The sequence below is a fragment of the Rosa chinensis genome, chromosome 3 (genome assembly GCF_002994745.2).
Source record: "Rosa chinensis cultivar Old Blush chromosome 3, RchiOBHm-V2, whole genome shotgun sequence".
NCBI classification, from domain to species: domain Eukaryota; kingdom Viridiplantae; phylum Streptophyta; class Magnoliopsida; order Rosales; family Rosaceae; genus Rosa; species Rosa chinensis.
In genome coordinates, this window is record NC_037090.1 from 30,236,942 (window position 1) to 30,248,714 (window position 11,773).

The window sequence follows — 11,773 nt, forward strand, 5'->3', positions numbered from 1 at the left end:
GCACGAGTGGAATGAGGAATTACTTCAGGCCCTCTTTACACCTTCGGAGGTTGAGATAATTGGACATGTTCTTCTTAGTTTGCGTGGTTCGGACTACAGACTTGTATGACTCTATGATAAGAAGGGCTATATATTTGTTGAAATGGGAAAAATGCAAACCCAATTGCAACGAATTTCGTTCATGGAAGAAATATGAGTGCTTTACTTAAACAAGTTTAAAAGCCTCTAATTAAGAAAAAGGACGGACAAGTTAATTAGCTAATAAAACTCTAAACAAAAAAACTGTAGAGTTTTTAAGCTACTTGTATTGGGTTTGCATCTGACTTCTAGCTTGTTTGAAACTCTAGACAAGCAGTTACAAAAAAAGTTTCAACCTGGACGTCAAAAGAGAAAGGAGATAGGGTGTCCAGCCATTTCACTTCAAGTTGAACTCTAAAACTTTCAACGTGGTACACAAGCCAAACTCATCTCTAGTGCAGTATATAAGCACCACATGAAAAGAAAGACGAGTGGGGGGCCGCAACGTGAAGAGGCAGCAGGAGGACGCAACGGAGCACAGCAGCGTGGAAAAAATACAAGAAGGAGAAAGCAGCAAGCAGCTTGGAAGACAAAAGGTTCAGACCTCATTCCATTACTCTCCACCACCTTTTCTTTTCTGTCACAACTCCTCACAACAGCACCTTCGGGTGTCAATGATGTCAAAGCCAACATGCCGGGCAGCGTCCCGATGAAACCATGCCGGAGCAGCGCCTCCGATGACCATGCCGGGCAGCGTCCCGATGACCATGCCGGGCAGCGACCCGATGATCATGCCGGGCAGCGTCCCGATGACCATGATGGAGCCCCGTCTCCCAAAGCTTTCATAGCTACGATGCTTCACCGAACTCGCTCTCAGCAGCAGCAAAGCAAATACAAACCTGCTGCCGTACGATGGTGCTAAATGGCAACAAAGGAAACCAAAGGCCATAACCATCCCTTGCCCTCTGTCAACCACCACAACCAAATAGCCTGCGCCAAATTCCATATTTTCTTTTTCAAGAGCACCAATTCAAATAACACAAAAGCGGTGCAAAGAAACTAAAAGAAATTAATGAAGGATTCACCTTCGGAATCAAGGCTCTGGAATTTCAACAATTTACGACACTGCAGCTGCTCTCCTTGTTCCGTACCTGTACACAAAAAAAGTGTATTGTCAAGGTCCTAAAGTTACAATAGGGTGCAGTGTCTTCACGTTCACAAAGAACCAAGAACATTGTTCGACAAAACAATTCCAGAAGCTAACAAGTCCTGGTTTGAAGAATATGCAATATGGCACAAAGCAAACAAAGAGAAAGCGATAATGATGTTCTGGTGGCATTTGCAGAGGAGAGAGTTCCATCAAATTGCACAAGTATAACGAGACTGACAAAAGCAAGTGACAAGCATGTGTTTGTGGGTGCAGGGTCTCAAGATGCAGAATAAAAAGAAAAAAAGAAAAGTTGAAAGCCTAGTACACAAGACAATTTGACCCTATTTGTCAAAGATGTCTTGAAGTGCAGGGGATATGTTAAAGCCACTTTCAACTTATTCCAAGAGGCTGCAGCGAGTTCTGATGCAAGTAAACGAAGCGGTGCCGACATGAAAACTGAAGAAGTCTTTGGCGGTGGCATCTTTGTGTCTAGCATGAAATCTTGATCTAAATGGGCCAACATCATCAAAACCATTCCAGAGATTGACAGAAGCACAAAGCTATATATATATATATATATATATATATATATATATATATATAAAGAAAGAAGAAGAGGAATGAATGTTATGGTGGTGTTGCAGACTAAGAGATTAAATTAATTAAGTTATGCATAAGACAAAAGAAGCTTAATTAACAAGGTGCCCAAGTGTTGGTCAATAAAGCAATTCCAGAACTTCACAAAAGCACAAAGCAATATATAAAACAAAAAGTGTGTTCTGGTAATATTGCAGACCATGTGGGGAGGTTTAATTAAGCTATGCACAATTCAAAAAGCTTAATTAACAATGATATGAGACAACCAAGTTACAAACTTGGTGAGGTGCCGTCATAGAAAAAAAGAAGAATAGTCTGGCATTGGTTTTATAATCAAGATTGAAGAGTCAAAGAAAGCTTGACGGTGGCTCCAGTTTGAGCATGCAGGTTTCAATCAATTGAAATCAATGAGAACAAGACAATGCAAAAGTTGACAAAGTACAAAACAATATAAAAGGAAAAAGAAGGATGGTGGTTCTGATGGTGTCACAGACCAAAGCATAGCCTAATTAAACTATAAAAGACAAAGGTTTAATTAGCATGTCCAACTCTTGTACTGGGATTGTGAGAAAAACAAAGAAGGTCAATGTTCATCAATTCGAGTCAGTTGGGTTTGGCCTTACCCACAATGTGTCAATCTTCAAATTGGATGGCTCCCCGTTGCACAGAGCTCCACTCTTTCCAAAATTGCTATAAAATGTTAGGGAAGAAAATTGGATTTCAGCATCTAGCCTTCTAAATTATAGAGCTAAAAGCGAAGGCAGGGAGGGAGGTTTACCAGATTCTTCACAGAGAAAAGCAACTGGCCAAGTTTCAAGCTTCGGGTACTGAGAGACTTTCCGTTGGAGACCCATGCATGTGTTGCCCTCTCCAAGTTGATTTCGGACTTTGAGTCCATCTCTAATTCGACCTGGTAATGGTACCCAAGCTCGCGTTCTTCCTGGTTTGGGGATAAGACGAAGCACGGGGATAGAAAAGAAGAATTGAAAAAAATATTAAATTGCAGCTGGGTGTCCTTATCAGATTTGGGCCTCCAAGAAGGTTGGGCCTTTGAGAAGTCTTTGAGGGGTGTCTGTCCTGATGCCCAAAATAAAAGTTTATGCATGTCTCCGGATCCTAAAATCGAGTCTCGGAGTTCACTCGGTGCATCCAAGGTCTCCGCATTAAATGTGGGGTCAAGAAAGCTTCATGAATCGAGGAATATGATTCGCGAGGATACAAAAGAAGCCCATTTCAAAATTTGGGCCCGTTGGAAGAATTCGGCAAAGCATGACACTATGGGTTCCATTTCCAAATACCCAGGCTTTGGTTTCGTAAAAAAATACTCCGGAACCTAAAAAATATCCTCTTGGTACAAAACCAAGAAAAATCCCAAATTCCCAAAAGTTATGAACTACAGTGGTTTGATCCCTTTACAGGGTATGTAGGCAATCTAGCGACCCACTAGATGCAACCACAAATTCAAATCGAATCCCTGACTCCACCAGTCAAATTCAGCCAATCCGAATCCCTGACTCCACTAGTCAAATTCACCCAAACACCAGAAAAAATCACATCATTCCCAAATTACCCAAAAACAAATTCAAGGGCTTTAAACCCTGACAAATAACCCAAACACAAATCAAAAAATAAATGGGTCATCTACCCATTTAAACCCCAAATGCTGGAACTACACGTGGTTTGATCCCGCAAGGGTATGTAGGCAATCTGGAATCAAATAATCTAGATGCAACCGCATCCTAAACACTATTCCTATTTCAAAAATCCAAGCCTTCCAATGGGTCATTCACTCATTGGAACTCTTGAACTACGAGTGGCTTGATCCCTTCCCGTGTACGTAGGCAACCCATTCCAAAATTCGGGTGCAGCCGCAAAAACAAACAGTCACACACTGGTTTCTTTATAAATGGAATCAAAGGGTGTTTCCTCTGTAACAAGGGATTGTAATTAAGAGACACATTCTGTCTTGAATGGGTCGAACCCGAAATAATTAAAACTCTATTTTGTTAATGAATATGAGTGAAATTACGTTGGGTGACATTTTCACTTTGTGCAATTTTTTAACCTAACAATATTATACTGTCTGTAATGGGTATCATGTAGCTAGAAGGGTAGTTGAACGTGATTTGAGGGCGTCTAGATCTAATGGGTCATGTGGCATTAATAGGTCGTACTAGAAGGTTGTTTCGCATGCATGCATTCCACCTAAGGTACGTTCTTTCATCTGGAGAATGGTGAAAGGTATTCTACCTACAAAAGTTGCAATTGCTAGACGTGTTGATCTCCCTTATATGAATTGTGACTTTTGTTTTAATGTTATTGAAGATGGCATTCACTTATTTAGAGATTGTGAGCCTAAATGTGAGGTCACTGGGGGCCTTTGGTTGCTTAGCTCCTTGGGCTTGAACGCAAAAGATGTGCCTGGGAGTTGTTTGGAAGAATGGGTACTCAATGTTTTTAATGCTTTGCATGGTGGTCAATGTGAGGCTTTCTTCATGTATCTATGGGTCATATGGATGGAGAGGAACACTGTTATTTGGAAGGGTACATGCTTTATTGCATGTATCGCAGGGCAATGGGCTTCTCAATTATTACTTGATTATCAGAAGCTTCATATGGCTGGGTTGACTAAGAAGACAAGAATCAAGGCTAAGTGGCAGCTCCCCCCAACTGGGCGTCTGAAAATAAACGTGGATGGTAGCTATAGGCCAGAATTCGGTGATGGTGGTATTGGAATAGTGGTCCGAGATGAGGATGGCATTTGTATTGCAACTATGGCGCATTATTTCCCTCATGTTATCTCTGCTACTCATATGGAGGCAGAGGCTTGTAGGGCTGGAGTTCTTTTGGCAATTCACCAATATTGGGATGCCTTCGACTTTGAGACTGATTGCTCACTCGTGGTGGTTGCGTTACAACAAAATGTGGAAGATCGATCTGACATAGGGCGTATTATCGATGATTGTAAGTCATATTTGACATCTTTTCACTCTATTCAGATTAGATATATTTTCCGTAAAGTAAATGGTGTAGCCCATAGATTGGCTCATCTTGGTAGTCTTAATTATCTAGATGATATTTGATTAGAGAAGGCTTATGTGATTATTCAGGATGTACTCTATGAAGATTTATGTACTAGTGCTAGAGGTCAAGGTGTTATGTTCCCCTCTTTGCACAATTCTAATTTTAATATAGGGTTAAATACTGTTTACTCCCTGAACTTTCAGGGAAAAAACAGTTCAGTCCCTCCCTTTTTAATTTCACATGTTTACTCCCCGCACTCCAAAATTTCGGACCAATAGGTCCTTACCATTACCTCCGTCCAAAAATCTCGTTAAAGTGCTGACGTGGCAGTTTTTCGGCGATAAAATAACTATTATACCCTCACTTTATTTTTTAATTAATTAATTATTTATTTTCTCTCTTTTTTTTGTTTTTGCTTTTTTCCATTTTTTTTTTAAGGGTCGACATCAGAGCTTTCTGATTTTACCTTCTTCCTTCTCTTCTTCCTCTCTCTCTTCCTCCATCACTTGTCACCATGCTGCTATGCTGGAATCTCTTACCCAAACCTTTCTCTCCTCTACTCAATCACCACAGTCCCCTTCTCCACTCCTACTCCTCCATCGCCGAGATCTTAACTTGGAATGTTCTGCATTTCCAAGCCCAGATCCAAATTGCCCATGGCTTCAGCAACAAAGCCATTGTCTCGGTCGTCGAAGCCTTAAAGCTGAGACCCCTCATGTACCTAGCGACCCAGAGCCACCAAACCAACCCAACCCGCCCTTACTCACCCACTGGTGCACCCATCACAACTTCAACACCTTCGTCGATCACATCGATTCCTGTAGCTCCGACACTGCCTCCGATTCTGATGGTGATGAAGGCGGAGCGGCGACAGAATCATTTCTCTTCCTACAGAGGTATGCCAAGGTCGGCGATGGAATTTAAGGTGAGCTTCTGGGTTTTGAAATGAGAGATGAGTTTGATTGTTTGAGGCTCACCTGACTCCACCAAATCGACTCAATCCCACCAAATTGACTGATCCCAATTCACAGGCTCATCCCTGAAATGAATTGGGTTTTCGCTGCATTGGGTTAATTTTGAGGGAAAATTGAGGTTTAGGAATTAGAATTTCTTAGTCGTGTTGGGTTGGAAGAAGGACAAGGGAAGCTGCTGTTGCCTTTTCTTAGTCGTGTTGGCTTGAGGCCAGTGCCGTAGTCCTTGACCTTGCCGGTGAAGGAGAGGACAAGTTTGGATTTTGGGGCTAATCCAGTTCGGTTTTGGATTTTGGGAAATTGTTTGTGATTATGAGGGTTTATATATGGGTTTTGGTAGAAAGAGAGAAAAGTGAGGGGGGTGGGGGGGGGGGGGGTTAAAGGAAGTGTGGGTGATAGTGGCGGTACAACGTGGGTAGTGATGGTGGTGGTGGTGGAGACCGTAGATGTGGTGGTGGTAGTGGCACGAAGATGGAGGGGAGAAGAGATAAACAGAAGAAAAAAATAATAAAAAATAAAATAAAAGAGAAAGAATAAATTTTAAAAAAAGATGAACTAAGGGTATAATAGACATTTTAATGGGGTATGGATTGTCACGTCATTTAGTTAACGGAGTTTTTTGACGGAGAGTAATGGAATGGACCTATTGGTCAAAAATTGAAAGATAAGGGAGTAAACGTATGAAATTAAAAAGGGAGGGACTGAACTGTTTTTTCCTTGAAAGTTTAGGGAGTAAACAGTATTTAACCCTTTAATATAATAACTTTGGTGTGTGGATGAGCCTCCTAACTTGGCTGTGTTCCAAACCCTTTTAAAAAAAAGAAAAAAAAGAAACAGGCCTAAAAGCAATTTCCAATGGATAATTAATATATATAAAAAGATTAATTTCAGTTTAGTACCCTGTGGTTTGGGGGTAACATCATGTCAGTCCTTGCTTTTTCAATTTGATCAGCAACACCCCTGTGCTTTCAATTTCAATCAGCCGTGCCCAAATTTACTGTTCCGTCCAAATTTTACTTTGTCAATCCAGTCAAAGTTAACGTTTAAATTGGACGGAACAGTAAAATTTGGGCACGATTGATTGAAATTGAAAGTACAGGGGTGTTGCTGATCAAATTGAAAGAGCAGGGACTGACATGATGTTACCCCCAAACCACAGGGTACTAACCTGAAATTTATCCTATATAAAAGTATACATAAAATATCATAAATAAAATGTACCTATTATAGCTAGATCTTTATACAACACTCGTAAACTCTTTATAGCCATTACACTTATTATTCTCCTTCCTGTAATATCAGTGCAAGAAGTAATTTATTCATTCAAAGTCGACTTTGGCTGTGTTTGATGACAACATGCTTTGCAAAGCCAGGAATGTGAGTATGCATATAGTAGTCTTCCCAATCTATGCACTTTGGATCAAAATTAAAATTGTCTGCATCTGTGTAGTTCTCACTTGCTATCCTTCGCAACTCTTCTGCATTGGTGTCATCAAAGCTACAAGCGAAAATGTGAACAAACATCACATTGATGCAGATATACAACCTTGATGTACATAATTAGACAACTCAATCTATGTTTAATCATCGAATTAGTGAAACAAAATATACATACATGCCCTTGAATAGCAAATATGCTCTGTAGAACTCAACCAACCGTTTCACTAATTTGACTTTCCTGTTATAGTTAACGTATACGTCTTGGAAATATTGGTCAAATTCCTTGTTCATGAACTTTAATACCTTAAAGGAATGAAAGAAAACTAGTAAATGAAGATCATGTTTACGAGAATATAAATGTATTAGTGTATGTTCTGGTAGAAAGGAAAAAAGTGAAAAACAAACAAACCTGTAATGGTATTTGCATGTACAAATGAAAAGTGTCCATACTCCTCAACATTTTCAACTTTCCAACCTTGACTGGGCTTCCATCATTGTTAAGCCATGGATTTTTGGTGCAGTATTGGAACATAAAGTTGTTAAAATCAGAAAATGTTAAGGGATTTCTCAATGAAGTTCCCAGGTGGTAAATGATTTTGCCAGATTTGTTTGCATTAACGACCATCGCTGTAATTATTGAATTTACCACCATGTCAACTGGAATCTGCATACATAATTCAACAATTATTATGTAACACTAGCTTGAGAATGAATTTGAATTTCAATAAATCTTTTCGTATTATAACCACATAAAAATATTTTCACACTATTGATTTTTTAAATAGAAACAGTTGATCAAACAAGGTACTTTAAAAATATGCAAACAACTTAAACTCACCATATCCACTACTGACATAGGATCGACAGGTATGCCTGTGAGCTTCCCTTTCCAGTAACCACCAATTACACTATCATATGTTCTGTACATAATCATCAACAGTTAATATATATATATATATATATATATATATATATCTGTGTGTGTGTGTGTGTGTGTATGTACGTATCCATTACAATTTCTCTTCTTGTACCAACAAATCAAATAGAGAAAAAAAAAAAAAAAACTAGTCCTTACACGCACACTTAAACCAATCATTTTTAGTCAAACATATATTATATGTTAAATAAAATAATGAGGGGGTTACATGCTCATTACCTGAAACCTTCGATCCAGCCTGAAAATGGCTCCTTGTATGTACTTGTAATCATAGTTGGACGTATAATAGCAACAGATAGATTACCTTTTGCATGTCCTAGATACATTTCTCCCATCACCTTTGTAAGCACATAGGTATTTGCCCACCCGTACAACTTAGACCTAAGGTGAAAATAGACAAATAATAATTAAGAAAGTCCAATAAAACTATATTTGAGAGTTGATAGGGTGCAATGTTAGTCGAACTCTAAAACCTTGCGGTGCCTAAGTCCTTCATTGCACTTGTTATAACTTCTTCTGAAGCGTTTTGTGCTTGTAGTTCTTTCAACTTGTTCTCCACCATTTTCTTTTCCTGCGATTTCAAGTCAAATTTACTGGGTTTTTTTGCCATCTCATCCATTGAAGAGGAGTCCTCTAGTATCAGCCCTGCCCTTTCACCACACACATAAGCTGGAAAACATTCATCACAGGTCAAGCAAATTCAAGAAGCATAAGCACTTGCAGATGAGTTGGAAGATCCATTAGTACAGTAGCAAAGCTAAAGATTAAGAGTAACCTGTTGACACGTGGACAACCATCTCCAATTTCAAGCATTTTTTTGCAAAGTCCAACATATTCAAAACTCCAAATGTATTCACATCCAACGCAACATCATACCTTCACATTTCAATATGTATGTTATGTTGTGTATTGACATTTAATAATTTAAGAACACTTAATATCATGTCATATATAAGACGTGTTATTGTGTTTATGTGTATGTATATGTGTGTGTTTATATTGATTTAAATGGCGTGGACTGTTTGAATAGGAATAACAAAATGATATCTAATTTAGCTGAATTTACATATATTGCATATGATATGTGAGTGGAAGCAAAACTATAGCGGGTTTGGATCGTTGAAACGAAATTTCATAGGAATTGGGCATGCATGCATCTATTTTGGTTCAGGTGTGGAAGCCAAGTGATTTTGTATAAAATTTCAAAAACTGGGTTGGGTTAGGTCAGGAACGTTGAAAGAGTTTGACTTCCTCTTACATATTGTCTAGTTCTAGATCTACAGTGTTTTCTAGGTCACATGCTAATAATATTAGGCTTGGTGGTGTTCTTTAGATAATGGATCTTTTTGTATGCTCCTAAGAACTGAGTGTCATTATGTGTAATTGTACTCATATTATGCGTCATTAAGATTGTTGTTTACGCTTAATAAGAAAAGAATATAACCCATCAATTCTAAATCAAGGAAAAATATTTAAATGTAGGGAGAGCTTCTAATAAGGACAACTAAAATGAGGACTTCATGAGAAATTTCAACGGTTTGGGAGACCCACTATTTTATTACATTACCCAAATCAACTGTTAGATGTTTCTGTGTGCATATCACTTCTGGAAATTTTCTTCCAAATTGCTAACTGTTAAGTATCGAACTAAATCAAATCAATGGACGAACTAAATCTGTCAAACCTGAACCGTTCACGTTCATATATGATAAATCAAGATTATGAATGTCTTAACAATTTTCAATTTGGTTGAAAATTTTCTTAAATGATCTACACATGAATAAATAAACATCTAATGGTTGATTTGTAGAAATGTAATCGAAAAGTGGGTCTCACAAAAGAACCCTCATGAAGTCCTCATTTTAGTGGTCATTGCTAGAAGTTCTCCCTTCAAATGTATATTATTTTAATTTTCAATTATAATATATATAAAAAAGACAATGTATTGACAGTTGTCTTTGACGCGTTTCTCTTAAGTTGGATTTTTGGAACAAACAAGTTCATATCGAAGTCATCCAATGGCTGAAATAAGAGGTTTGCAGCCTTTTAAAAATAGCAAATTAATTACTAATTAGTGAAATTGAAAACAATATTTTCTATTACATATGATTTAGTTATATTGCAAGTAAATTGGTGAGGACGTTCTTACTTAAATTTAAAAGAAAACTATGTTCTCTCAATGAACTTTATGCATAACTGATTACCTTTCATCAAACCTAGTGATTGCTGCAGAATTAAGTATGATTTGTACTTCATTGCACATCTCTTCCTTTAGTTTGACTGGCTTCACTCCTAGATCTTGAAAAATTACATCTCCCGACAGAGCAACAACTTTTTCCAATATGTAAGAATCAAAATCTGCACCTAATTTCTCCCTCAGAACCCTGAACAACTCTTTCCCTGTAATCTAAATAATTGTCACAAAAACAAGTTAATTAATAAAAAAATATGTGAAAATAAGTGTCAACTTTTATGGAAGCCAAGTTTGAATTTTTCTTCCATAAACCTCATTATGCATGCGTTGTGTGGCAGAGTTGGCATCGGAAGCTCTTAAAAGAAGATAGAGCCTTTTCACGTCTGGTTGAACTCTTAATATTTTCTCTACCAAGACTGTATATATGGTAAGTGTTAGAATTATAATTAGCTGTTAGAAGTATAAATTAATTGCTGGCTCACATACTGAGATATGTTTTTGAGAATAGCAGTAATTAAAAATCAACAATAGCTAGCTTTTAGAGCTTATATGATAATTATATTTTTGAAGCCTCGATCATATGACAATTGTTGGACTAAGATCTTGATCGAGTGTTTTGGAAAATAGTTGGGTAAACATGCGAGAGAGAGAGAGAGAGAGAGAGAGAGAGAGAGAGAGAGAGAGAGAGAGAGAGAGAGAGAGAGAGAGAGAGCGAGAGCAGTAAAAATCAACAACAGCTCTTAGAGTTTATATGACAATTGTTGGCCTAAGATCTTGAGTTTTCTAGGATGGTTAAACAAATAGTACCCTTTCCTACAAAGCCGGTAGCTCCAGTGATTAAGATAGTCTTGTTCTTCAGGTATCCCAGTATGCTCTCCAATTCCATTGTAGAGATAAAGTTCACAGAGCAAGATAGGGAGAAGTATTTAGATTGAGAGTAGTAGTTGTACTAAAATTTGAGTGATACGTGAAATTTGAGCTGAGTGTAGTTTTTATACCAACGTCTTGGTATTTTCCCAAGATAATGACAAGATTAAGCCTGCTGAAAATCAAGATAGGATTGGAGAATCTGGGTTGAAGAGAAAAAATAGTATATAATTGCAAAGGTTTCTTCAAGAAGAAGAAGAAGAAGATGATGATGATGATGGCGACTACGACGACGACGACTTGTTATGCTTTTCCGAATTGATTATATGCATAATTGCATAAGAGAATGGTACATTATATAGGCTTGAGCTTAAAGCTTGCTTAGATAACAAACAAATATCTGTTGCAAACCAGCTACCACTACTGCCAGCAGTCGAGCTTAACTGATTTTAAAATGCTAATTTATTGAATTTGTCACGGGAAGACCATTGTAGTCCTTACAAAAACCCTAGTTTAATCTAATAAAAATATTATTTATTTGAGAAAATTAGATATAAACTCAATATTTTAAAGAT

The 11,773-nt window shown here is 37.8% G+C and overlaps 2 protein-coding genes and 1 long non-coding RNA gene across 4 annotated transcripts; 1 reads left to right on the forward strand and 2 right to left on the reverse strand.

The window, feature by feature from the left end:
- Nucleotides 1-229: 229 nt before the first annotated feature.
- Nucleotides 230-2,741, reverse strand: LOC112195444. The gene is made up of 4 exons (XR_002934519.2): nt 2,544-2,741; nt 2,389-2,455; nt 1,104-1,169; nt 230-1,008 (listed from the first exon to the last, which is right to left on the reverse strand). It is a non-coding gene; the product is annotated as an uncharacterized LOC112195444 (long non-coding RNA).
- Nucleotides 2,742-3,996: 1,255 nt separating this feature from the next.
- LOC112194420 lies at nt 3,997-4,848 on the forward strand. The gene has a single exon (XM_024334662.1). The coding sequence runs from the start codon at nt 3,997-3,999 to the stop codon at nt 4,846-4,848; it is 852 nt and encodes a 283-aa protein (XP_024190430.1).
- A 2,124-nt stretch (nt 4,849-6,972) lies between these two features.
- LOC112191699 (fatty acyl-CoA reductase 3) lies at nt 6,973-11,518 on the reverse strand. Of its 2 annotated transcripts, XM_040515937.1 has the most exons (10): nt 11,139-11,518; nt 10,644-10,747; nt 10,342-10,544; nt 8,913-9,013; nt 8,611-8,806; nt 8,357-8,518; nt 8,039-8,120; nt 7,610-7,864; nt 7,376-7,503; nt 6,973-7,258 (listed from the first exon to the last, which is right to left on the reverse strand). In XM_040515937.1, exons 1-10 carry the CDS (start codon nt 11,215-11,217, stop codon nt 7,084-7,086), a joined length of 1,485 nt encoding a protein of 494 aa, XP_040371871.1. In that variant the 5' UTR covers nt 11,218-11,518; the 3' UTR covers nt 6,973-7,083. The 2 variants fall into 2 exon arrangements, with proteins under 2 accessions (XP_040371871.1, XP_024186870.2); XM_024331102.2 differs by lacking the exon at nt 7,376-7,503 and having other exon boundaries at nt 7,135-7,258.
- Nucleotides 11,519-11,773: the final 255 nt, after the last annotated feature.